Source organism: Natrix helvetica, assembly GCF_964273705.1.
Source record: "Natrix helvetica genome assembly, chromosome: 2".
Lineage (NCBI taxonomy): Eukaryota > Metazoa > Chordata > Lepidosauria > Squamata > Natricidae > Natrix > Natrix helvetica.
In genome coordinates this window covers 239,819,450-239,846,557 of record NC_138552.1, presented here as the reverse complement: position 1 = coordinate 239,846,557, position 27,108 = coordinate 239,819,450, and the positions used below count along the sequence as shown (strand labels likewise).

At 37.5% G+C, this 27,108-nt stretch overlaps 1 protein-coding gene across 1 annotated transcript; it reads left to right on the top strand.

Annotated features, from left to right (window-relative positions):
• The first annotated feature begins 444 nt into the window (after positions 1-444).
• FBXO28 (F-box protein 28) lies at positions 445-27,108 on the top strand. Its single transcript, XM_081942620.1, has 5 exons — positions 445-1,122; positions 12,008-12,117; positions 19,457-19,595; positions 20,065-20,260; positions 24,930-27,108. The coding sequence occupies exons 1-5, from the start codon at positions 904-906 to the stop codon at positions 25,322-25,324; spliced, it is 1,059 nt and encodes a 352-aa protein (XP_081798746.1). The 5' UTR covers positions 445-903; the 3' UTR covers positions 25,325-27,108.

Below are 27,108 nucleotides of genomic sequence, written 5' to 3'. Positions count from 1 at the left end.
CAACTTGCAAACCAGTTCAACCAGAAAAGTTGAAGACCGCTTAGTGACAACCAAGCAAAAGATTATTCACAGAAGATGAAGAGGTTGTTTGTTTTCCAACTTGAACTGAACTGCTCCATTACTGCCTGACATTTCTCGTGTTCACTCGCCTGCATACAAGAGGCAAGCTATGGGAATCTGTACAGGGCTTGCAAGGTCTCAGTGGTTCCCACCCTTTTTTGGGGGGGGGGGCATGCCCCACCTAAGCATCTCTAAGCACCCCCCCTATAATTCTTACTTTACTCAAAAAATATACCCTACTCACACCGAGGAAACCTAAAAGGCCATTCATTTGGTTTAAACAAGGTTCAAATGACCTCCATTAAAAATCAAATTGCCCCCCCCTGTTGGGAACCACTGGTCTAACTCTTGGTAACCGTAAAAGGAGCTCGTTCCAAACCTAAAGAATTAGGCTCCCCTGACGTGATTGTAGTAAGTTATTTACGTCAGGGGGTCACATCTTTTAGAACCCGAGTTGCATCGCATTTTGCGGGTCGTCCTGCCCAATTCGGCCGACTTCTTCTCCAAAGCTCTCCACCGGCGGCATCACTTTGCCAGTCGGCAAGTGAACAGGAGAGAAGAGAAACTGTGCTGGCATATTCCTGCAAGTTTGAATACTTCGACAGCCACTAGTACCGTAGTAGCCGAAAGGCGTCTGCAACGGGCTTGCAGAGAAGTCTCTCTAGCTAGCAGCCTAAATCGGAGACTGCGGAATTCCAAAGCCTCTACGAACCATTCGACCCAGAAGCCGCAGGAGGGCGCGGGAGCCTCCTGTCTCTTTAACTGCGTCGCCGAAGAAGGAGGCGGCAACGTTGCCACAGGAAGTGCCCCCGCCCGGAGCCGAGGAAGGGAATAGGCCCCAAGATGGCGGCAGTTGTAGCGGCTGAGCGGCTCCTGTCGGAAGGCGAAGGAGGCGCCATGGATTCGGCGCGGCTCTCTCCACCTCCACTGCCACAGCCCCGGGGGGAAGCACCGTCCCTGGACCAGCTCCCGCAGAGCAACACGCTGGTGGGGCTGCCCATTGTGGCCATCGAGAGTATCCTCGGCTTCCTTTCCTACGACGAGACCAGCCAGCTCCGCTTGGTGAGGGGCTGAGTTGCGGTGGGATCGAAGGGGGGGGGGGAGGCTCACGAAAAGGAGGCGCTCGGTTACGGCTGGGTGGGGATTTGGGGACCCTTTGGAGGGGGGCTTTCTGTCTCCCACCTTCCCGAACCCCTATTGCGGGTCGCCAAGTATTTCCTCTTAGTAACAACCGAATCGAAGTGTACATCTTCCTTTCCCCTAAACTCCAAGATTAACTTCTTGGCTGTTTTTTGTTTTAATTGGAAATGCCCTGGGGTCAATACAAGAGGGGGGGAAAGGCCAGTTGGGAGTCGGAATGGATGACCTCTAGGGCCTCTTTCCTTGAAGCATTGCTTGGAATGAAAAGGTCTAGTTTACTTTTTAGGAGAAGGGATCCCCGGTTTGAGGATCCCACGATGAAACCTCTTTATGACGGAAAGGAACCCCTCGGGTTCTCCCATCTTCTTTGGGTTCCCGTAGCTCTGGCATCCATCCTCTTCTCCACCCACTTCTTATATTTTGACTTGCTTTAAAATGCTCCTTCCTCAGGTCTTTTACTACATAGCAATTCCCACAACTGCTCCTCTCTGCTGGGATTAGATTTCCTCATGCAGAATTCATTTTCTTAGGCTATCTACAGGAAAGGTATTGGTATATTTGGAGCCTATAGGAGGATGCTATTCATACTTTTTAAGTAATAAGCATATGTTTTACAACCATTAGAAACATAAAGACCCATATTCTGAACTCCCATTAGTCCAGATGCAGAAAATGTATGGGATTAATGAAAAGGAAGAGAAATGTGTAGAAAAGTAGAAGTTCCTTTGTTGTATTATTTAAGCATTTTGGTACGAGAACAAGAATTAAGATAAAAGGTGCTTGAATATAATTAAGTGGGAACATAATCTAATAGTCATGTGTATATAAAATTCTTGTTAAATTACTGTGCTTCATACAGTATGATTACAAGGCATATATGGCTTTATCATTATTTAGTTATATCCCACTTATTATTTTTTATATTTTTTATAAATAACTCAGGACAACGTAGTAAAAATAGCAGTGCTGAAAATGATTGTAGTTTGCTTTTTCTATAAATATTTTCTGGGGGAAAATGAATCTGATTACTAGTTTTGGATGGTTATAGCAATTTTCAATAATATGGGGCAGCCACCTCCACTATCCTATGTGTCTGGGACTGATGGAGGTTATTGTCTAAAACTTGCAGGCCTCTATATGGGAAAGACTCTAGAGACAGTTGCTTTATCTTTGTATGCCCTAACACATGCAGAAAATACAGAACATTTTTTTTTCGTTATTACTGTGGATAATATAGTTTTGTTCTTACAACCAAAGGACCAACTGTCTAATCCTATGTATAAATAATATTAAAAGTCAAATATGCAGCCAAATCTGTACCAATTTATCTGAGAGTAGGGTAGCTTTACCTGGAAATGTATGTAAGATACTTCTATGTGGAGAATCATGTAGTTGAGTTTTAAAAATAAATTACCGGTACCCTTGCTTTGCTGCCACAACTATTCAGTATTTTGTGAGTTTATTATTAACCACAGAATTGTGTCTGTTTTGTTAGAACAGTATGGCATGTGCTCAGAAGAATAAGGAGTTAACCAGTATTAGAGCTGAGAAAATTTATCCAATTATAAACTCCATTTCCACCTTGCAGTTTTCATTGTCTCTTACCTCTGCATCAAGCAGACTGCAGCTCTTTAAAAATAGACACATGTTTAGATATCTTAGGAACCTCACAAAATGTCTCCTGGTTAGAACAATGGCTTATAAAAGAAAATGTGCAGTTTTGCTTTTGTGCTGCATCCCTCTGATCAGTACTGAAATCCAGACATATTGCAATCCAGTTTTATGCATTTTTCTCTCAGAAACAAGCTTAGCTGCATTTATTGGGGTTTCCTTTCAGGTAAGCTTTAGGTTTGCAGACTTGATGTTATTAGAATTGATGTAGCTTGATCCTTGCTTTGAAAAAACTGTCAAAGTATTGTTGTGTTCCAATGCTCATGATATTTAAAATTAGGCTGTGTACACTGCGAAAGCATTATAAGGAAGTTAAATTGAGTCTCTAGGTGATTGTAAAATAAAAAGTCAATCCTTTTGATTTGCCAAAGTAAGTATTTATGTATTGCAGACATCAAACAGATGTAGCTAAGCAACCAAACACACTCAATCTATTTTCATTGTACCTAGCAATTTGCATGAAAATTCTGGGTTAGGTTTTTTCCAACTTCAATATCTGGAAGAGAAAGTAATCATACACAGTAATAATTTAGCATAATAAATTAATACAGTACAAGGCATATAACATGTGAAATGCATTTTCAGAGTAGACCATAATTTGATTGGCTGGAACTATAATTTGCACTAAGCCTTACTGTGGTTTGCTTGGTTTTGGCTAAGATAATCTCTGAACCGAGTCTTTGGTTTATAAATCATGATTTATAGTTTAATATATAACATACAAACAGCTATTACAATGTAGCCAAAATATTATTAAAATCATAGTTTAGTGGTATACCTGAACCTGGATACCTTGGCTAGAAGACTGAAATAAATTATTTTGATTGCTGATACACTGCTTAAATGAAAGCTAAACATTGACTTTATATTATATTAAAACTATATACTGTAGCTGAATAGTGTTAGAAGAACACTTGGCAGCCATGAACTAGCAAGTAGTCATGCAACGAAAAAAAGAGAAATCTAGTTTATTTTGCATTTAATTAACTAATTTTATAAATATTTTCCAGCCTTCTAATAATATTCATCTATAGTTTATAAACCATAACACCAGTCATGTTTTTTTTCCAGGAAATCATGAATTGAGCAAATAACACCTTAGCATAATGAGGGGAGTGTATTTTTAACATGCTTTGTTAATTGCAGTCTTTTGTTTTACTTTTTAACAGTTTTTGCTAGGCTCTACACATATAACAGATAATGTTATAACAATCTTTCTAATTTTTTTTTAAAAAACCCTGATATATGTTTCCAAAAGTAAGCTGTCATAAAACAATTCTTGATAATTATATATGATTCTTTAATCAAATGTCTAGGAGAGATTGATTTCAATTGGCGTCCATGTATTTCTTTCAATTCTCCAAATAACATGGTCTGCTAAATTTTGAAAGGTGGGGTTCTTGGTGCCCTCTAACCTTTGCTTTTTTCTTACCAATGTTTCATTATTCTAACCAGATAGCATCATCAGTGCTAGAATGATATTAAAAGACAAAATATCCCATTTCTGGGGACGTAATGGCCGACTAAGATGACTTCACTGTTAACATAGGCAATAATCATGGTGGAAAGTGGAACCAGTGGAGGAAGCAGCTTCCCAAGTTCTTCTCTGGATGAAGGAGAGAGACTTGGGATCACTTGGGTGTCCTTACAGATAGTCCCATAAAACAGCGATCTCCAATAGATTAGACTGGGAGTTGGGAGGCACAGCAATGCCCAAGCCATGGTTTGGAGCTTTTCAAAAAGACAGTGAGTTTGCTCACTTCCCTTCTTAATCATTTTTATTGGAAATAGCTTATAAATTGGTTTTTGGACATTAAGAATGTCCAGCTTTATTATACTGGGTGATTTTCCTCCAACCTGCAGTGAAAGGAGATACAAGTAAGTTTAAAAATTTTTAAAAAACTTGAACCCCGTTTTAAACTTGGAAATAAGTTACAAAAGGGTGGTTTTGTAAAGTTTTTAAATGGATTAGAGGGCCAGGAAACACTGGAAGCAAGACTTTGAAAAAGTTATAAGAATATTTCCAGTAATTTATTTAAAATTTTATTAAAATATATGACAATTGAGTGTAACTTTAAGAAATCTCTTCCTGGGAAAAAGTTCTGGATAAGAGGAGAAGACTTTGAAGGCTGGTTAGTTAAGGCAGCCAGAATAATTAAAGATTATAATTGAAGGAGAATTCCCATTAATAGAGAATGGAGAAATATATTTGGAAGAATTTAAGGATATTTGGCAACAATGTACCCAGAGCTTACTCTTTAGATTGATATAATAAAAATGGGCTTAAAAGAAAAATAGAAAAGGATATAGCAAAATGAAGTTGCTCCGAAATAAATTTAAAATTGACAGGATAGAAAAATGATATTGGCCAAGATGTTAAGCAGGACCTACAAATGAAACTGGCTGATAGTTAAATAGTTTAATAGTTAAAAGGGTCACATACACAATATATGCAGCATACAAAATAACAGAGTTGGAAGGGATTTTGAAGTATTCTAGTCCATCTTCCTGCTCAAACACAGCACTCTGTACCATTCAAGACAAATGGTTATCCAATCTCTTCTTAAAAACCTTCAGTAATGAAGCACCCACAACTTCAGAAAGAAAGCCAGTGGTTAGTTGTTCTCACTGTCAGAACATTTCTCCTTAGTTCTAAGTTGGATCTTTTCTTGATAGATTTCCATCTGTTACTTCTTGTTTTGCCCTCAGGTGCTTTAGAGAATAGGTTGACACCCTCTTCTCTTGGCAGCCCGTCAAATATTGGAAGACTGCTATCAGGTCACCCCTAGTGCTTCCCTTCATTAGACAAGACATGCCATCCAGTCCCTACAACTGTTGCATGCGTTAGCCTCTAGTTCCCTCCCTAATCATCTTTGTTGCTCTTCTCTATACTCTTTTTAGAGTCTCAATATCTAGATGATTTCATAAGGTCTATCTCAAGGTGGTGGCAGCAACAAGTGTCATGCAGTCTTTATCTACAAGTTGGATTATCAACCTGAAATTAATAAAAGTCATTGGGGAACAAGTTTAATATAGTAGTTAAGATATCAGGCAGAAACTAGGAGACTGTTGAGTTCTAGTCCTACTTTAGACATAAAACCTGGGTGACCTTGGGTCATTCACTCTGAAAAATCTTGCCAAGGAAATTGCAGGGATTTGTCTGGCAGATGCCAATAGTGTAAAAACTGATTTGAAGGAACAAAAACAATACATTAGATATTATCCAAAATTCTAAGAAAAGCAATTTTTTCTTTGAAATTACAGTATTATCAGTTTAGACACACAGGAAAAGAAGATGAGAGGTAAAGAGGAAGATTGTGAAAATCTAAAATAAAAAGATAATTATATATGACGGAAAGAAAAATCCAAGTGCCATAATAGTATAAAATTTGTTCTATAGCATCAGATCCACAGTTTATCTTTATTTATTTGTTCATAGCTCTGGAGATATTCATCTATTAATCAGAAGGCCACTGCCATTTAACTTCCATTTATAGATAACCAGTGTCTGTTCTTAATAAATTCAGTCCTTAAAAGGTCATCTTTACACGTGTCTCTGTAACATCAAGCAGTAAATAACCTCTTTAAGCTCTGCTGAATTTTATTATTTTATGAATACTGCCATTGTATTTTTATGCTGCTATTTATTTCATTGTATTTCCTTCAGTAAATGATACACTTTAGCTTCAGATAATTTTGTAATTTGTTCTGATTTACATTATTACTTTACTTTATTACTATTACTTTATTGCCAGCATTTACTAGATTTAAGAAGTCTTAAATCTAGTAAATGCTGGCAATAAAGTAATTCTATCAATGTATTTTTTTTACTGTGAACAAATAGAGGCCATAGTTTGATGTCATGGTTTGATAATCTCCATTAGGGCTACACAAATTCTTCAAAAAAGGTTCTCTGGAACACATTGGGATATGTATAGGAAGACCTCAACTTAAAGCCATTTGCTTAGTTACTGTTCAAAGTTACAACTACACTGAAAAAGTGACTTATAGTCATAATTTTCACACAAATGTTGCTGCATCCCCATGTGATGAAACTTTGAGCTCTTAGCAACTGGCATGTATCATATTTTTCGCACTATAAGGCACATCGGACCATAAAACACCTAGTAGCTTTAGAGGAGGAAAACAGGAAAAAAATCTGCCTCTGCCTTCTATCATCCGTCCTGTATTCAACTGGCTAGCGTCCTAGCAGCAAACAGCATGGTCAACTTCAGCACATTATCGCGGCTTCAGCACATGATTCGTCATAGCTCTGCTCCGTTGCACCCACTACTGGTCAACTGAGCTGAGCTGTTGCCGCTGGCGGGGAGCACTGAAGCTTTTGCTGCCGAGCAGCTGATTGGGGGTTGGATCGGCCTCCAGGAATACCGCTGATCAGCTGTTCTAGGCAGCAAGTGATCCCCGCTGCCTATCACCACTGCCGTCGTTCGCCACCTATCTGTGCCATTCACTGTCGCCGATTGCCACCTATTGCTGCCACCATCATTTGGGAGGCTGATCCAACCACCAATCAGCTGCTCGGCAGCAAAGGCTCCAGTGTTCCCCTGCGACAGCCAGCGGCGGCAGTAAATGTCACTGCCGCACCAACACACACACACACACCTCTGCAATATTCACTCTATAAGATGCACAGACATTTCCAGCCACTTTTTTTGGGAGGGGGGGTATGTCTTATGGTGCAAAAAATACAGTATTTACAACAATTGTACTATCCTGGGTTATGTGATCACCCTTTGTAACCTTCTCAGCCAGCTTTCAACAGGCAAAATCAATGGAGGAAACCAGATTTGCTTAATAATGGCATGTTTCACTTAACAAACAAGGCAAAACAGGTCATAAAATGGGCAAAAACTCATTTAACTGCCTTGCTTAACAATTTTGGGCTCAATTGTGATTGTAAGTTGAGGACTATCTTTATCAAATAGGCAAAACTATTGCAGAGACGTGAAGCACTCTGAAAAGCCTGGAAAATGTTACATCTGCTTTAATCGATCCAAAAATGATTTATTTGAATATGTTACTAAGCTTTTTGAAATATCTTTCTGAAAGAATTTTAAAGCATTTGTCTTTATTTTGTTGTATTATTTTTGAATGCTGAAATACAAATATCAAAGTAGCAGTGGTGGGTTCCAGATTCCGTACCAACCAGTAAGGTTGGAACAGTCCCGGTGTTACCCATATGGACGTGCATGGCGCGCGCATGCGTTGTACTTGCCTGTGACGCTTTCGCAAGCCTCCACAATGCTCCAGCTGCTCGGCGGAGCATCACACAGGTGCTGTACACACCATGCGTGTGCACAGAAGCGACAAAGGCTTAAAGGACAGGTAAGGAGGGCGGGCGGGCCCTCTGGAGCACCGTACTGGAACAGTACCCGGTGCTCCAGGCAGGCTCTGGTACGCCCATACCGGGCTTATCGCATGCAACCCACCACTGCAAAGTAGGTAAAGCATTCCAGAAAAACAATTCAATATTAAAGTTGCAGATGATGTGGGTAGAATATAGGGAAATATAGTCAGAAATTCTCGTGAATTTAACAAAAAGCGAAGGAATGTTTGATGTGTGGGAGCATAATAGAAAGCAATTAAGCTTTATGGATTGTAATTCACTCAGCGTGTAATAAATTGGTTCATGCATTAAGCATTTTGATAGGAATTATAAGAAGTGGAATGGTAACACTATGGTATATCTGATGACAAAATACTGCAGCAAATTTTTTCAGTTTTTGCAACATTACAGTTCTCTTTATCTGATGTGCAAAGTTCTGGTCAACATGAAACATACAGTAAATGTCAAATTATCATAATGAAAAATAAAGCTATATTTAAAGTATTTTTTTTTTGCAGTGACATGAGTAATGTGTAATTCTACAGCAAAGAGTAGAAATTTCTTGACAGTATTTACTATTCTGAATAGTTTAACATCATCAACAAACCTAGCCTCTCTCCTCATACTTTAGAAACAGCTGATTACATTCACTAACTATTTATATATCTGATATTTAGAGAGATAGCATAAAATATAAACCATTTATTTGACATTAAGAAGAGGTAAATTTTGTAGATCCACTTCACTGGTTCCAGATTCTGGATATTTATGTAGAGTATTTTTTTGGAGTGGAATTATGACTAGAAATTATTTTTGGTTGTCTTGCATATAGACTACTTTGCCAATATTTCTGTTAATCTCATTTTGCCTTCCTTCAAAAAAATATTTTATGCATGTTTAATGATTTAGTGAATTTTAAGTGTATAAATTAAATAGCATTGATCTTTCTCAATCCATTTTGTTTCTCTCCAAGCTCCAGCTGATGTTGGGCTACGGCTGCATAGTTCTACTTTACCACAAGATGTCAGTGTAATACTATAATGTTGTGCATAATTTTCCTATCAAAAACTCTTAAATATAATAACTTGTTACTCTATTTTCAGTTTTGCCATAAAATGATGGCTACTCTCTGTTATGTTTGCTAAAATAAATTAATTTGGAAGTTTTTGTACTTAATTCCCTTGGGTATATCTGAAATATTGCATTATTGCCTCTAAAGTGATTGTGAATAATAGATAATACCTGCCATACTCCTTTATTGTCAAAAAACTTGATCAAACTAGTGCAGGGTAATGATTTGTGTTAAACTGGAAAGATCCAGGCTCAAGTCCCTTTCCCATCTCCATCCCCCCCCCCATGAAAAATCATTGGGTGACAGTAGACTAATCAGTCTCTCTCAACTTAGCCTACCTCATAGGGTTGTTGGAATGGAAAAATGGGAGGAGTCAGTGCTGTACTGTATATGCCATTTTGAGCTCCTGAATAAAAGACAGGATATAAATCAAACATATTTAAATGCCTTGCAAACAATTGGCAACCAGTGCCAATACTAACACAAATGTCATCTTGAATTGCTTAATAGTATGTTGTGAGGCAACTTTAACATCTTTTCTCTAGATGTTCTATTTCTTTTTCTTTGTTGATAGGTTTGCATTTAAACTGTAAGCTTTAGAGCACAGCTTGTCCTACCCTTTTGTAAATGGTAAGCTTTTTGACATCTATTGAATTTTCTTGGCAACAATATGGAAATGTTTTGCCATTGTTTTCTTCCAGGATATTTTTCCAACATTCCAATCTACTATATAACTATGGGATTTCCAGATTGTTTCCCATACAAGTACTTATCAAGTTAAAACCCTACTTGGCTTTTCAAATTCAGCCAAGGTGTAATAACATAGATGGCATAAATAGTATTTATCCCCATAAACCTGATCATCTAGACTTCTTTCTGAAAGTTAAATATTAGGCCGTTTCCTTTAATAGAAGAAAAGTAGGTGTTCAGAATCAGGCTATAAAAGCCCCAGAAAATATTGTTATGTGTCTCAATGAAATCAACTCCTGTTTCTTTCTTCCATATAGAAATTCTTATTTACAAACTCGTTTTTTTTTTTTTTTTGCTTTTTGTTTGTTCGTCTGCCTGCATAACTGTGGGTGGTTCTTAAAATCTGCAATGAAGCAACAAAATATTTGGAAGGAATAGATTTTCATGGTATGAAACATAGAAATTGATTCCTTCTTCATATCTTTTCAGTCTGCAGTGAGGTAAAAAAAAAAAGATAAATATGATGGAGGAAGAAAAGGACGATAATGAGAACCCAAGCTCCAAATTTTGCCACATCTAGTGTAGTAAGAGAAAACAATGATTTGCTGCTATAATTGAAATTAAAGTGTTAATAGAAACAATGTGAGGATGCATTCAGATTCATATCTCATGACATAAACATGGCTTTTGAAACTATTCTCAGCCAAATCATTTTGTGTATGAACAATGCCCGGTTTTGGATTATGACTTAATTTTCTAACTAGTGGTTAAAAAGCAAACATAGTATTTCAAGGTGCCAAGTCTCTTCTATGATGATTAACTGATAAATAGGGGTGGGATTAGCTGCAGAATTATAGAAATAAATGACTTGGATAACCTCTTTTTTATTTCGCAAAGAAGTCATATCATCATATAACAACCCTTTAGATCAGGAATGTCAAACTCATGGCCCACTGGCCAGAGGCGTCATGCACTGGCCATGCCCACCCCCGGTTTAGTGGGGAAGGGGAGAAAGTCACAATACATCATGTGACAACGTGACAACGCAAGTTTGATGCCCCTGTTTTAGATGTTTAGATGCTTAAACTGCTTTTAAGAAGGCAAAAAAAATTATTCAGTTGATAAACAAAATAGAACTGATCATCTCCTATGTATCCATTTATCTTTGTTTAGTTATTTCTAAGCTTACTTGTTTTTTTGCAGACGTTTCATTACCCAATCCTGTAATCGTGTACCCAACGCTAGTGCTGATTGTACCTAGTTTGCATAATGAAATGTCTGCAAAAAAACCAAGCAAGCTCAGAGAGCACCAAAGACCTTTCGTGTCAACCCTGAGCTACAAATATTCTCCTTTACTAGTTATTTCCAACTTTTATTTTATGCCTGTCTCCATTAGAAAAAAAAATAGAGACATTAGATATATAGGAGTATTGTAAATTGACATGAAAGGGTTGCTGGAATTACAGAAATCATGTTCAAAATGATGACTATGAAAAGAGCTCTATTTACTAGGCAGTTGGGATGGTGATTAAAATCAAGATTACTAATTGTATTAAAACGCTGTTTGTGTGATTTGGTTTTGTTTAAAGGTTCTTTGTATGTGATCTATTTCTTCAGAATTTCAAATCCCCATTTTCTGTTAATGCTAAGATTCACATTAAAAAAAATCAATTTTTAATATGTCATTTTTATGGAAAATGTCAATTTTAAAATGGAACATTAAAGATTAATTGTGGGATGAGGGTTGTATTAAAATAACTTTGGGAAAGATTGTTTGGAAAGTTATCTAGTTCAAATCCCACCCTTAACCATGAAAACCAGCTTGGTGACTTTAGGCCAGTTATTCCCGCTCAGCCCAACTTGCCTCAGAAGTTGCTATTGTGGGGGAAATAGGCAGGAGTATTAGGTATGTTACTACTTTGTTTATTACACATGCATACAAGTCTAATAATAATAATAATAATAATGCCTGTAGCATATTCGCTACCCGAGATATCTTAAATTTTGACTTTGTATTTCCCCTCTAGGTTTGTAAGAGAATGGATTTAGTTTGTCAGAGAATGCTAAACCAGGGATTTCTGAAAGTGGAAAGATACCATAACTTGTGTCAGAAACAAGTTAAAGCACAACTTCCAAGGTATGTGATCAGCAAAACTGAAGGTCAGAGATAATGCAATCTAAAAATCTGTACATATAGATGACATTCAAAAAAAACCCTCTGTACACAATCATATAGACAAATATTCAACAGATGAAATTATTCTTGTGGCAGAACCATTGCTATCACATGTAAACAGAATAGCAGGAGAAGATAACATTGGCCTCCTTTATGTGTGCCGAATATTTTGATGCTTGGCATTCTGAGCTTGGAATGTTTTGAAAGTGAAGGTCATTTTCTCCCTCTGTTTCAGTCGATATTTTTTTCATCTACTTCAGAGTCAGTTCTTCAGTGATGACATGCAGATGTTAAGCTATAATACTATTGTAGGTGGTGCTGATTTTGAATATCTATATAGAGATCCAGATTTCATCATTTCCAGAGTTATTGGTTTGTTCCAGGAGTGAAATGCTACTGGTTTGCTTCCTTACCGGTTTGCTGTGCGCGCACATGCATGAATGCCAAACGCACACTTTGCATGCATGCCCACCACAGGCGCTACTGCGCAGCGCTGAAAAAGGAGGATTAAGAAGCCTTTTCTCAGTCTTTTCTAAGTAAATTGAACAGTGAAAGGGGGGAACAGCTGTGCTGCGTGATTTAGATTTGCTGGAAAGCAGGATTTCCTGCTTTGTAGCTAATATAAATTGCGCGGCACAGCTGATCGTTGGAACTACGATCGCCTGAACCAGTAGCATTTTTTTTACTACTGGTTCGGGCGAATCGGTAGTAAAAAAAATGCTGCCGGTAGTTCCGACGATCAACTGTCTGATAATCAGCTGTGCCATGTGATTTCTAGTGAATATAAATCCCGTGGCACAATCGATTGTCACACACTGGTCGTCCAAACCTGTAGCATTTTTTTACTCCTAGTTTGTTCACTATTTTATTAACTAAGGTTCATTATTTCATTTCTGAGAAAAGAAAATGACAAACATTTTTTTTAAAAAAAGATAAGCAGTATACATGCACTTCTTAAATAAATAGTACAGGAAAGATATAAAATGTAAAATTCAAACATCCCAGAATAGAATAGACATTTAAGCATAAATTATTGCAATGCCAGGGTGAAACTAATGTAACCAGTGCCAAAAGGTTGTTGTTATGGGCACTAGGCATGCCACCCACAAGTGCTCCTAAGTACAATTGCTATTTATGTCTCCAATGACATGATTGATTCTAGAACCATAATCAAATGGGGTAATCCAAAACAAAGTGTCCCATCCTCCCAGAGCAAATTGAGGTCCATGTCTCCAGGCAGACTATTTCTATTTTGCCTTGATCAAGTTTTAGCTATGATAATGTGCTCATTCTCTCCATTACTTGGCTTAGGCCAGTGGTCGGCAAGCCGCGGCTCGCGAGCCACACGAGATCCTGAAGTCGGGCGGGGACGAGAAGTGAGGAGGCTCCGTTTCTTTTTCTGCCTCCTTGCTTCTCGTCCCCGCCCGACTTCAGGATCCTCCCTAATCATTGTGGGTTGAAAAGAAAAAAGGGAAAGGGACGCTTAAAGGTTCAAACAGTAGAGCAACAGTTTTCACGGGGAATTAGAACAGAGAGCCCTGGAGTTTCGCTGCCCACCCGGTCAGACCTCGCTTTCCTCGCATGATTGGCTAATTTGCTACTGCCCGGCTCCCCAGTTAGATTTTTGCTGGGAGGGGGCGGGAGGGAAGCTCCTTGGCCTCCGTCTCTTTTTCTCCCTCCTCGCTTCTTGGAGCTCCACCAATGGGGGAGCAAGGCCCAGCACCAGGCTTTGGGCTAACACAGGGGTCTGCAAAGTTGGCTGTTTTAAGACTGGTGGACTTCAATTCTCAGAATTCTGGGAATTGAAGTCCACCAGTCTTAAGAGCCAATTTTGCAGATCCCTGGGCTAATATGATTGATGCCCTTGGTGGACTTCAATTCTCAGAATTCTGGGAGTTGAAGTCCACAAGTCTTCAAGCTGTCAGGTTTGAAGACCCTGGGTTTTTTTTTCTAAAGGGTTAGGGGTGCAAGGGTCTTGCAACTTGACAGCTTTAAGACTTGCGTGCTTCAAATGCCAGAGTTTATTGAAACTAAAAACAGTGTACCATCCTATGTATTTTCGGTTTTAAAAATGTGGCTCTCAAAATAAATTTCAATCATGGTTTTGGTGAGATTTGGCTCAGTTGAAAAAAAAGGTTGCCCACCACTGGCTTAGGCATCAGCTCAAGTCATCAGTTAGTCACATTAATTAAAGGGAAATAAATAAAGTTGTTTATTAATTCAATATTATCATATTTGTAGTGCTTAAGAGTAGGGTAACTTTACTGATAGAGATCTAACTTCAAAGTAATTTTTTGACTCTGAAAGTAATTAGGCAGTGGAATGGCCTGCCTTGTAAACGTATGGGTACTCATGAGTATTGAATAAATATTTGTCAAAAGTGACCTGAACATTTTTGCCCTGGTCAGGGGGTAGGACTAGAAGACCTGCAAGATCTTTTCTAGCCCTTTGATTCTGTGATGGCTGGTGCACATTTATGAGTTAGTTCTTTGTCCTGCTGCTGTGCTGCTGCTACTACTACTACTAGTACTTTTAAAACTTATATGCCACCTGACTCACAATGACTCTTGGTGGCTCAAAACAAACAAACAAGAAATCAGTAAAGATAAAAACAAAAGAAGGCAAGTGGGAAGTTTGAGGGAAGCAAGGGTTCGCACTCTTGCCAAACACTTGAGTGAACAGCCACAGCTTTATGGCTCTTCTAAACAATATCCATATCTTGAGAGGAACCTTGTTCCAGAGGACAGGTGCTGCTACAGAAAAGGCATACTTCCAGTGTTCCGATGGGTGAGGTTTCCTCAAAGGAACCCAAAGCGTGCCAATCCTGCAGGGTCAAACCAGCCTGGCAAGTGCCTGGCAAGTGCTATGAGTCAAACCAGCCTGGCAAGTGCCTGGCAAGTGCTATGAGAGACCAGGTCCTTTATCCGTAGGTCCTTTAGCCGTAGCTTAATACTTTATAATAACTTGTGGGAATCTGATCCCAAAATACACTCTGTTAAATTAAACAAATTTACAAATTTATTTCCTTTTCAAACATGCTGATCAATTTGATTTGTATTCAGAGCCTGATGTTGCAATGTTTTGCTTGGGTATCTAGTTCCCAGTCACCTGTCTGCTTTTTCAGCTTTCTCCTCATCTTAATTTATTGTTGTCAGGATCTATCAAAACTCTTCCAATATATGTCTCCCTTTCTTTATTTGCATGTAATTATCCATGTTCAAATCAGTCTCCACAAAGCAATGTATGATGTAACCAATGTAAAATGAATTTTAAACAGCATCATTAAAATATCCTAACACTAGACATACAGATAATTCTTGACTTACGACCCCAATTGAGCCCAAAATTTTGGTTGCTAAGCAAGATACTTAAGTGAGTTTGGCCTCATTTTGTGGCTTTTTTTGCCAGAGTTATTAAGCGAATCACTGCAGCTGCTAAGTGAATCGTGTTAGGCAAATCTGCTTCTTCCATTGAAAGTTGGTTGTGAAAATTACAAATGGTGATTACATGATCCCAGGACAGTGCAACTGTGATAAATACATGCCAGTTACTAAGCACCCAGATTTTGATCAGTGACCATGGGGATGCTGCAACGGTTGTAAGTGTGAAACGGAGCATGGCACTTTTTTTCAGTGCCACAGTAACTTTGAACGGTCACTAAACGAATTTCACCAGCAGACAAAGGCCACTCAATGGTGATGAACCATACAGATTATGAAACAAGGGCATTTGCCCTTTCGATGATTCCTCAGCATATAGGCAAGCAAAGACATCAGAGATGAGAACAATGGTCACGCAACTAAGCTTATCTCAGCCAACTTAAACAAAACAACTGTATAATGGAGGAGTGGTGGGAAATGAGAGGAACAGAGGCGGCCCCAATAAGATTCTATGGATTCCCCAAGATACACAAAATAGGAGTTCCCCCTCAGACCTATTGTAATGCTGCGAGACACCCCTATGGGTGGCTAAATGGCTGTCACAGTGCTTAAACTTCCTGCCCCAACTCTCGAACAACTCAGTCACACAATTTCTGATGAAACTACAAGGCTTAAATGTGGCTCCTGATGAGATCATGGTCTCCTTTGATGTGGTGTCCCTATTTACATCCCTCTCTCCCCACTTAGCATATGGAGTAATAGATAGAAAACTAGAAGAAGAGTACAACGCAGATCAGAACAACCTAACCAGGACACAAATCATAAAGTTACTTTAAAACTGTCAACACACTTTCTTTACATTCAAAAGCGAAATGTATGAACAAATAAAAGGGACCTCCAATATCAGGAATCATTGCAGAAACAGTCCTGCATGAACTAGAACACCGTGTATTTCAGAACTACAAACTTAAATTCTGGTGCCACTACATAGGTGGCATGTTTGTCATTATCAAGAGAAATGCACTTAAAGACATTCATACCATACTGAACTACATTTTCCCTGATGTACAGTTCACAATGGAGGAAGAAACAGGTAGGCAATTACCATTTTTAGAGATACTTGTCAACAGACAAGAGGATGGAAGCTTAGAAACCACTGTTTATCACAAGGCCACCAACACTCCACACATTTCGAATTTGAACTACAACCATCCACTGTCATACAAAAAGAGTTGCATCAGAACACTGTATGGCAGGGTGAGAATCCGCTGTAGTATCCACAAGCCAAACAGCTGGAGAGCAGTAGCTATGTTAACAAGCAGTATCCACAATCACTTGTCACAAAATGTTTGCGCAACATGGTGGGGAGAAAAAGGAAGAAACAAGGTACAAGACCAGCCACATGGCACATCCTGCCATACATCAAAAACATTTCAGAAGCTGTAGAACACAGTTTCCAAGATCTGCAAGTGGGCATCGCAACTCCACGAGAGGCTACCATACAAGGACAAAGTATGCATTGTAAAGGTTGCTTGGATGTGGGAGATACTTCCAATGTAATCTACCGAATCCCCTTCATAGATTGCTCCTGTGACTACCCTGGTAGGACAGACAGGGAGGAAGCTAACCACTAGATTGCAAGAATACAAACAAGCGGTTGAATGAGGAGACCCGAACTCATTGGTAGTCTCACACAGCAATGTACAAAGACAGGCATTCAGCTTTGCAGCTAATAAGATTGTTGTATGAGCAGGCACAAAAACAGCCAGGGAAGTGATGAACCCTGGGAAACAGGCTCCTCATCAGTCAACAGGAGTGCTGATTACCACCAGCCTATCAATTACTTAGAAGGCAAGGGCTGGGCAGCACAAACAACAGCTAATGACTTTAAAACCAGCCATCAACCTCTAAAAAACCCACTTACAAAAGGCACTATAAAGACCAGTCACAGGAACAGCACACACTCTGCTAGAGAGCTCCAGCATGATTCCGAAAGTTTGGAAGACAAAACCTCTGGCCCTGGTGACCAACCCAGATTGTGTCCTGCAACTAAACAAATTGTAAGTTGAAGATTACCTTGTACATGACACCTAAAAAAGCATCAGGGTTGCATGTTAAAATATTTAAAACAAATTTGGTATGTGTGTGCAATGAAAATAATGCTAGGTATCTTAATAGAAGCTTGTTGATACGTTTTGGTTGGGTACTGTGGGACAGGATATAAGTTTTAGAAATACAGGGAAGAATTAATGAGTGGATTTTAGGAGCAAGCAATATTTTCTGTAACTGCATGATATGCATTATAATTATCAAACTGAGAAAGTTTTAGATATAAACTGCATTGAGTTCTTGGGAAAAAAACCTAATAAGTAAATAAATAAAGCAGCATATGTACAAAAAGTGTACACATAGTGGTTCACCAACTTTTATTTCTGGTTTACACCACCTATATCAGCGATGGCTAACCTTTTTTGGTTTGCGTGCCACAAGTGGGGGGAGCGCAGGGGGGTCATGTGCGGGCGTGCCGCACCCATAATGCAACGCGCAACCCCCCCAGTGCGCATGCGCGCAAAACGCGTGACCCCCCCATTTTTACATGCTTTTTTCGCCCTCCCCAAGCTCCTGAGGCTTTATAGGAGCCTGGGGAGGGCAAAAGAGGCTCCCCCGCCCTCCCGGAGGCCCTCCGGAGGCTTCATGGACCGTCCGGAGGCTTCCCTGAAGCCTTCGGAACGCTAAAAACCACCATCCGAGCAAACCGGAAGTGACTTCTGGGTTGCTCGGAGGGTGGTTTTAAGCGCTCCGAAGGCATCAGGGAAGCCTCCGGACGGTCCTTGAAGCCTTCGGAACGCTTAAAACCACCCTCCGAGCAAACCGGAAGTCACTTCCGGTTTGCTCGGAGGGTGGTTTTAAGCGTTCCGAAGGCTTCAGGGAAGCCTCCGGACGGTCCATGAAGCCTCCGGGGGGGGGGAGGCTCTTTTTGCCCTCCCCAGGCTCCTATAAAGCCTCTGGAGCCTGGGGAAGGCGAAAAATAGCTTTTAAAAAGGTGAACTCAGCTGGCCAGCGCGCGCATGCGCACTGGCCAGCTGACAGGGCAGCACTTCGCATGCCCTGACAAATGGCTCCGCGTGGCACTTGTGGCACGCGTGCCATAGGTTCGCCATCACTGACCTATATCTACTTTAGAATTCTTTGCGTCTACAGGTGAAACTCGAAAAATTAGAATATCGTGCAAAAGTTCATTTATCTGAAAGTTAAAGTTAAGGTCCACACATAAAAAAAGAGATGTTCAGTATTTCTGAGCATTCATTATATTAAGTAAGTAATGTCTTCTTATTTTTAAGAGCTTTTGGGTTGGCACATTTAAATCATTTATTGTATTAGCTATATATAACTTTTAATGCATTGTATTCAGCAGTATGGTTTATTATTTATGAAGTGCTATTGATCATAGTTAATATTTAGGGGCCTCAAGAAAGAATTATTAGTTAATCATGAATCTCAACTGATTGATTCATTATATTCAAATGCATGATGCGTCATTTGTTATATGCAAGTGCATCATTCGATTTGGGAAAAAATGGTGCAGTAGTAGGTTAGCTATCATGCAAGAATTCTTTTTCTGAGATGATACTTATTGTTTGAAAATTAGGAATTTTTTGTTTGGTACAATTAGCAATTTTATCTATTCCTGAAAAGTATTTCAAACAAGAATACAGTTGGATCAAAATGGAAGCTGTTTTTAAATTCAACTTTCCATTTTTTAACAAAATAAAACAAAGAGAATTGGAAATGTTGGACAGTTCTGATAATATATGAATTATGATGTCACACTTTCTTTCACATCTTCTAACTCTTTGATATTTTGTTCATAGCTCTTATTTGAAGTGTCACTAAATAAGAGACCTTATTTTCTTTTTTAGACGGGAATCAGAAAGGAGAAATCATTCACTAGCTCGCCATGCAGATATTCTTGCTGCAGTAGAAACAAGGTTATCACTGCTAAACATGACTTTTATGAAGTATGTGGATTCCAATCTCTGCTGCTTCATACCTGGAAAGGTAATGTTTTAAAAGGGCTATATTAAAAGTTAAGTAAATACACTTTAGCACTAAATTGTTTTGACGATGTCAGTAATGAAGTTTAAAGATCTGTACAAATGTTGTGGTGTGCGTTATTTATTATCTATTCTTGTGTAAGACTGTTTTTCCTTTCTTATAACAAATGGGCTTACCAGGATGCAAAGTATTTAATCATGTAGTGTATAAAGTAAAGAAATGTATAAAATATTGATTAAAATTGGTTGCTTTCCAGAATTACTATGATTTACGTCCTCATTTACTATGATTTACTATGCCTGTAAATCAGATTAACATGCATGACCTTTAAGTTGTTTTACAGGCTATTTCAAGTACTATTTAATTTGTTCTTAAATAATTAAAAAGTCTATAGAAAACCATATCCTTGTTGGAAAGTACATTCATTTGATCTTGCTGTAGCTAAGTCTCTATTTTTTCCGTTTATTACTAGGTAATAGATGAAATTTATCGTGTGTTAAGGTATGTAAACTCCACTAAAGCTCCTCAAAGAGCCCATGAAGTCCTTCAGGAGTTAAGGGACATTTCATCTATGGCAATGGAATATTTTGATGAGAAGATTGTTCCAATTCTAAAAAGAAAATTGCCTGGTTCAGATGTATCAGGACGTCTTATGGCAGCAGCTCCAGGTACTGCTTTGAGTGTCTTATCCTGTTCAGTCAACAGGAAACTATACTAGTTTCATTGTTGAATGATTTATTTACTCAATATTGGCTTATTGCAGAGAATTTATGGCAAGAACAAAATATATTTTCAAATGTTCTTAAGATGATTTCCTTGTGTATAACTCAACTGTTCTTTAAAACTGACAGAAGCACTTTTTAATGAATTTATGGAGAACATGCCTATACTGGTATTTTCCAATCACTTTAATATGCACCTGTCCAGCATACAAAAATAATAATTTGGGAGGGGAGAAGTAAAAATATAACCAAGTTTAATTAATTAGTAATTTCATATGCAAAAATAAGTTCCCTATAAAGAGAGTTAATTAAATGAGGCTAAAGAAATGTAAGTATCCAAAGAGAACTTTAAAAATATAGCTTGGTTTGATTTAAAGGGGCTTGGTTGGATTAAGAATTGTTCAGGGCTTTTAATTAATTTAGCCTGACTAGGTTTCCAGTTAGCATTAGATTGGGTTTAGATTCCCAGAATTCTGGGAGTTGAAATATATCTTAAAAGTTGTCAGGTTTCAAAAACACTGCTTTAGACAAATTGGAGGCTCAATGTATTTGTAAATTGAAGTAGAGTGAAGAATCCATTCTGGGAAGAAGTTTGAGAAAAGAAATTTTGGGAAATTCCTTAAAAGATTATTTCCTGCTGCCAGAAGTGTTTCAGTTGAAAAGAAGCAAAATTATATTTGCAATGACAGGGAGAACAGGAGAATGGATGATTAGTAGAGTTTAATTTATATAGATTTTGGAAATGATATGTAAAATAGTTATGACCTTGTTCTGAGCTCTTCTGAGCAAAGATCCAGATAACTAAACAATTAGATATCCATATGACCAAAAAATTGAAGGAATCATAGAAGCACTAATGAAACTAATGCTCACAATGAGGACATGATGAACTAAACATCCCTGAAGGACAGGAGATCAAAGGTGAGCTGCTACCAGTTCAAGTGAACCGGTAGTTCTGACCAGCGGTTGGGCCCACCCACCTGCCCCTGGCGCTATTCCATCCTATATAATCGTGTTTTTGATGCCACGGAAAGGTGAAGTGAGCACGCTCGTTCACATTTTTGGTTCTGGGTGAACCGGTTGTTACATTATGTGACACCCACCTCTGGTGGAGATAGTGGTATGGCAGAGACCATAGAAATCTCTCTGGAGAAAAGAGAGATTGTGAGATTGCCCATCTAAACTCTGGGCAACTATCCCTCACAAGTGGATTGCAGGAAGTAAGGTTTCTGTGATCCACTAGTGAGCTGAAAGGTTGGGAGTTGCAAGATATCAACTAACTTCATAGTTATATTGTAGCCTATGTTTTTAATTAGTTTTGGAATTATTACTTTACTGCTTTTCATATAGAACCTTTTTTCAATCCTTAATGAAAAAAAATGAAGTGCAAGTTTAAGCACTTAGAAAAATCCTTGTTTTGAAAATAAACATCAAAAAGTGACCTATTTTGGAAACTTATAAATAGACTAAGTGTCCAGGTGGATTTGAAAAAAGACTTTGAAATTAATAAAAAGAATCCTTCCCATGGGAAATGGATGTTGCTTTGAATTCCAAGGAGCCAGGGAGATAATACAGGACTTTGAAGGATAGACACTAGAGGCAGCCAGAAGAAATGAAATATAACAATTAAAGGAGAAGATTGCTTAACTTATGGCTTGTGAACAGTATGGAGTAAAGTATTTTAACATTGGATGTAATGAAGGATAATTGTGAAAAATGGACTCAGAAATTAATTTTAAGAATCTCTACCATTGTAGGTAAATTGTATATAAATGATGTTATTGAAGAAGAACAAGTTTAACTGAAGAAAACTGAAATAGAAGTGAACATGGATTTAAAAATGACAGTCTAAAAGAATGATCTGGTAAAAGATGTTCTACCAGATATACAAAAGAAATTGGCTAACAGTTTAATAATGAAAAGCAACATGAGATACCAGAGAAAGAAACCAGCAGTTAATAATGAAAGAGATATACAAATAAGAAATAAGAAGAGTGACTTGGATAATTTTCCTGTATTGGATTTACAAATGAGACCTGTTAAACCTGTTGAAATTTGAAAGATTTGGAGAGAAGGAATAAAGAATAAAGAAAAGGATATAAAGTGCTAGGATATTATTTGAAAGGATTAAAGACCGTGTTTGTTAAAAGTAAAAGGAAGGAACATAAAATTGATTTATTTGATCAAAGTTAAACTTGATGTTGTTATTTCTGATCACACTTAATAAATTTCTGCTGACCAGGACTGAATGATAAGATTTTAAATTTGTTTATAGATAAAATATGAGGTATAGAATGAAGAGTTCATTATTTTTTAAGAGAAGGTGATAAATTGTTCAAATTGTTTATATTTGTGATGAAGGACTTCTTTATATATTTCTGTTTTCTTTCTTACTTTTCTGCTTTTCTTTTTTTAATCTTTTTTTTTCTTTTATTTATTGTAGTTTTCCATCTGTATATGCTTGGTACAAATTATTTTTAAAAATGAAATTAGTATTTAGCCAGGATAAGGCTACATTCACATGGCTGATTTCATTTTACAATAAAAATGCTCAAGCACGTGCCTTAAGAAAAATATTAGAGCTGAAAATAAGGGGGTGAGAAAAAAATCCTCCTGAAAAATATAGAGAGGACTCCATCTTCTCTTTAGAGTTGTTGAGATATAAAGCAAAGAAAAAGTAGTGCCCTGACAATGACATTTTTGAGCAATAAAAAGTGCTTTTTTAAAACGGGGAGCAATGCCACATCAACTATAGCAAATGGCAAAGACAAGACTTTAGAATCTATGTGTTGGGAAGCTTCCCTCACAACATTTGGCAGATTCTGCTGTCTTGCTTTTTATTTCCTGTTTGGGATTAACAAGAAGATCATTAGCTTGGCTAGTCCACAAAGTGCAGATAGACTAAATAAATACTATATTTGATTCACTCATCTGAAAAGGTTTCCTTGTGATCATAGTTGCAGCTTTTCTGGGACAAGGACTCCTTTGTAGTTGTATTTTCGCCAGGAAAAATTGCTTATGCCTCTGTCTTTTCAAAAAGTTTAAGGAAAAGAATTTCAGGATTTACATGGAACACAGATTAATTTCAGTCCATGAAGAGAAGTCTAAAGAGTTTTGTATGGAGCCTCTGGTTATTTTTCAGACACAGGATTACAATGGGTGAATTGTTCAGTTTTGGCTTATTTAATACATCCCACTCTTTATTTAATACATCCCACTGCCAGCTATTTTTATTGAGGGTGGGAACCCTAATGAATGAAGTATTATTTCTTGTCTCTTTTTGCCTGCTTCCATGACAAGTCAAAAACAATTTAATGAACTTCTGAATAATCTTTCCAAAATACATGGCAATCAGTTATTAACTACTATAAAAACAGAATTCAGCATAGCTAATATTAGTTATAATAGAAAACTTTAAAATATTTCAATGCCATAGAACTTAAAGTTTGATAAATTAGGAAAGTGTTTGCAATTCAGTGAATATGTGTCTCCTATTAATGTAGCACTATTACTTTTGATTCAAGATAGACACACTCTAGACCTACACTAGTTGCATGATGTGAGGTAAATTTTAAAATAAGATCACTAATGATTTTCATACAAAATGGTAAGAGATCTTTAGTTGATGAAGTTTAGAAAGTGTAAAAGTTTAATTAATGAATGTTCCCTTACGTTACTCATTGTTCAAGCTTCCTTCATTGGTTTTTGAAACAAATTACTGTAATTAATATAAAATGTACTTTTTACCAAAATATCTATTCCATATTTAGATTTAAATTAGATTTAAAGGAGATAACAAAATATTGCTAGTAATTAAATGAAAAAGGAAAGATTTAAAATTAATACTTTTGCAGTTTTATTTTGTCTATTTTAGTCTGAGAGTTCCAAATGCTTGGAGGTATTCTGATTAGGCTTTTTTCAGTAGAAAAGTTTGGAGTTCTGAACATTGAGAGATTAAATGTTTAATATGTTTACAGTACAAGAAAACCAATCAAAGAGAAAGGAATGTGAGCTAGATTGAATGTTTCAAATTTTCACAGTTCCAATCGTATTTCCAGTAACAGGACATTAATACTGTACACTTTTGCACTTCATTACCTCCTTAGTTGTTACTCCAAATATTACTCTGCAGTTGGGATAACATTTAACCATAAAACTCTAGGGATGGGGATTGATTAGTGTTAGTACTATAAAAATCAGTATTTCATCAGCAATATAGGGTAGTACTTATTTTTGTAGAAGAGAGATATAAGCTCACTTATTTGGCCATCATAGATGTTTTATGAAACCCCATGGATTATGTATTCACATATAAAGCTAAATATACCTGTCCCAGGATAATGTTGCAGGATCCAATCTGGCTCAGCCACCAGGAGCAAAGATTTTATTTTTCCGAGCTTTCGGAGTCATGCTGGAGCCCAGCCTCAGGGAGCTACTCTCTCACCAGAAGGTGGGATGATGATGATGATGATGATGATGCATTCACTTTGTAAATTTGATAGTATAGCCTTTATTGTCATTGTACAAAATAAATACAATGAAATTGATGTACGGTTTTTGAATTATGGGATTGAAAACCAATATTAAGCAGAAAACAATCTCTCTCTTCCTTTAGTTCCAGGCCCTTCTGCAGCTTTAACTACAATGCAGCTCTTCTCCAAGCAAAACCCATCAAGGCAAGAGGTCACTAAACTTCAACAACAAATTAAAACCAATGGTGCAGGTGTGACTGTATTACGACGTGAAATTTCAGAGCTTCGCACCAAAGTGCAAGAGCAGCAGAAACAACTCCAAGACCAAGACCAGAAACTGCTTGAGCAAACCCAAATCATAGGTGAGCAGAACGCCCGACTGGCAGAGCTTGAACGCAAATTGCGAGAAGTTATGGAAAGTGCAGTAGGAAATTCCTCCGGGTCAACACCAACTGAAGAGACCCCTAGGAAACGGAAGAAGACTACTGAATCAATAGGTTCACTTAGAAAGTCAAAACGCCTTCGAAATAATAAATAACTTTGGGATAAATGGCACTTCCAGGAGAACACACTGCTTTAATAGCTGAAGCGGGTTGTCTGGTCTGGATGCTGCAGTTTACAGCATATATCACCTAGGCTGCTGGGTCCTTCAGAATATCATAGCCTTGAACAACTTTCATTGCTGAGACATTACTTCACAACTCACCCAACAATCCCATTTCAGTTTGAGTGGGTCTGTTGCACAGGACAATTATACTTTGTCACAAATTTGTACCCACCAGACCAAGTATATCATGCCCTAAAAAGTTTGCTTTCATTTTCTATGCAGAAAATGAGTATTCAAATAAAACCTACGTTTTTTCATCAATTTCCATAAATTAATATTTCAAAATAAATTCAGATTTAGTCATTGATAAAGTTAGAAATGGTTAAACAACAGATGTCCTGTTGTCTTGAAAATACCCACTTTTAAAACAATTGGGGGGGGGAGGCTGACTTTTTGTTGCAAGTGACCTTGTTTAGAACATCTGAAAAGTAGTTTATATGTGTGAGAGTCTACATAACAAGTAAGCTTAAGTATTGGCTATATATATTTTTGTAAATTTAACCAGCAAGGGATATCTCAGTCTCGTTTCCACAAATGCATACCCTTCTTCTAAGCATTAGGAGCCATATTTTTTATCTTGCATGGAGAGATGGATGAATTGCTTAGTCAGCTTGGTAAAAGCATTTGCCTGGAATCATTGTTGAATAGTTGGCCTCTCCCATCGTTTGAAAGAACATGTGTTGGTTCCTCACCCATACATATATTTTGAACCACAGCTTTTCTTCTCTGGAGCTAGTTTGCCTGAATGCTACAAGGGAATATATAAGCCAAGCTATTTTGCTGCTTCTGCTTGCTTGTTGACTTAAAGCAGATTGCACGGTTTGGCTCCTTTTGCTCGTGGGTTTCTGATTATACACTACTGGTCCTGATTCAGTGATTGAAAGATCATTAAACTGGACATAATTTATATGTTGATAGAGTACACAGGCTTGCTGAGTCACCATCCAAATTTTATGTGTGTTGAGAAAAAGATCTTACTGTTATGTGGAAAGAACTCTCTGTAATCCTGTGTTCTAGCTGTCATTATCCTAAAAAATACCTTGTTCAGATTTAAAAATAATTTGTTTTTCACCCTTCCTGTTTTGAAATTGAACTGGAAAAGCATGTTTTGCACTGTACAGTCTCTGGATTTGTCACTTTTAACAGTTTCCAAGTTATAATGTACAGTGTTTCCCAGTTATGTTTCTTTCTAAACCTGCAACAAATATTGTTATCCATGTTTTAATTTGATATTGTTAAATAATGTAATTCTATTGCTTGACAGTTACATTTTTTCCTCAACCTGCTATGATTAATTCAGCTTTTTGATAATGTTGAAATTTGAAATGGAAAAATGGATCTGATTGGTTATTCAAAAAGCTCTTATGCGATAATATTCTGAACGTATCTGGGTTTAAAACAGATGGCTTACTCATTTTCATTTGTCAATTAGACAAAAAAAAAAAGCTTTGCCAAGGAATTTTCTTGGCTTTTTCTTTTTTAAAAATCTGTTAATTTTAAATTTGGAATATGTATTCCCTAAAACAAAGAATTGCAAATTGTTGTCAAGGGTTTGGCGTGTTTAATTTTTTTAAAAAAACACTTATATTGTTTTACTACCTTAAGGCCATTTTGTGATGTGTATTTGTTTAATTTTAAATGGGAGCAGGCTATGTATCTTACCACTGGGCATACCCTGAATTATTTCAGATAATATAATAATTTTGAAACATTCA

Coding starts and splice junctions, on each gene's coding strand:
- FBXO28 (XM_081942620.1), top strand. CDS start 904: ATGGCGGCAGTTGTAGCGGCTGAGCGGCTCCTGTCGGAAGGCGAAGGA. Junction 1,123..12,007: donor AGACCAGCCAGCTCCGCTTG/GTGAGGGGCTGA, acceptor TTTCCCCTCTAG/GTTTGTAAGAGAATGGATTT. Junction 12,118..19,456: donor GTTAAAGCACAACTTCCAAG/GTATGTGATCAG, acceptor TTTCTTTTTTAG/ACGGGAATCAGAAAGGAGAA.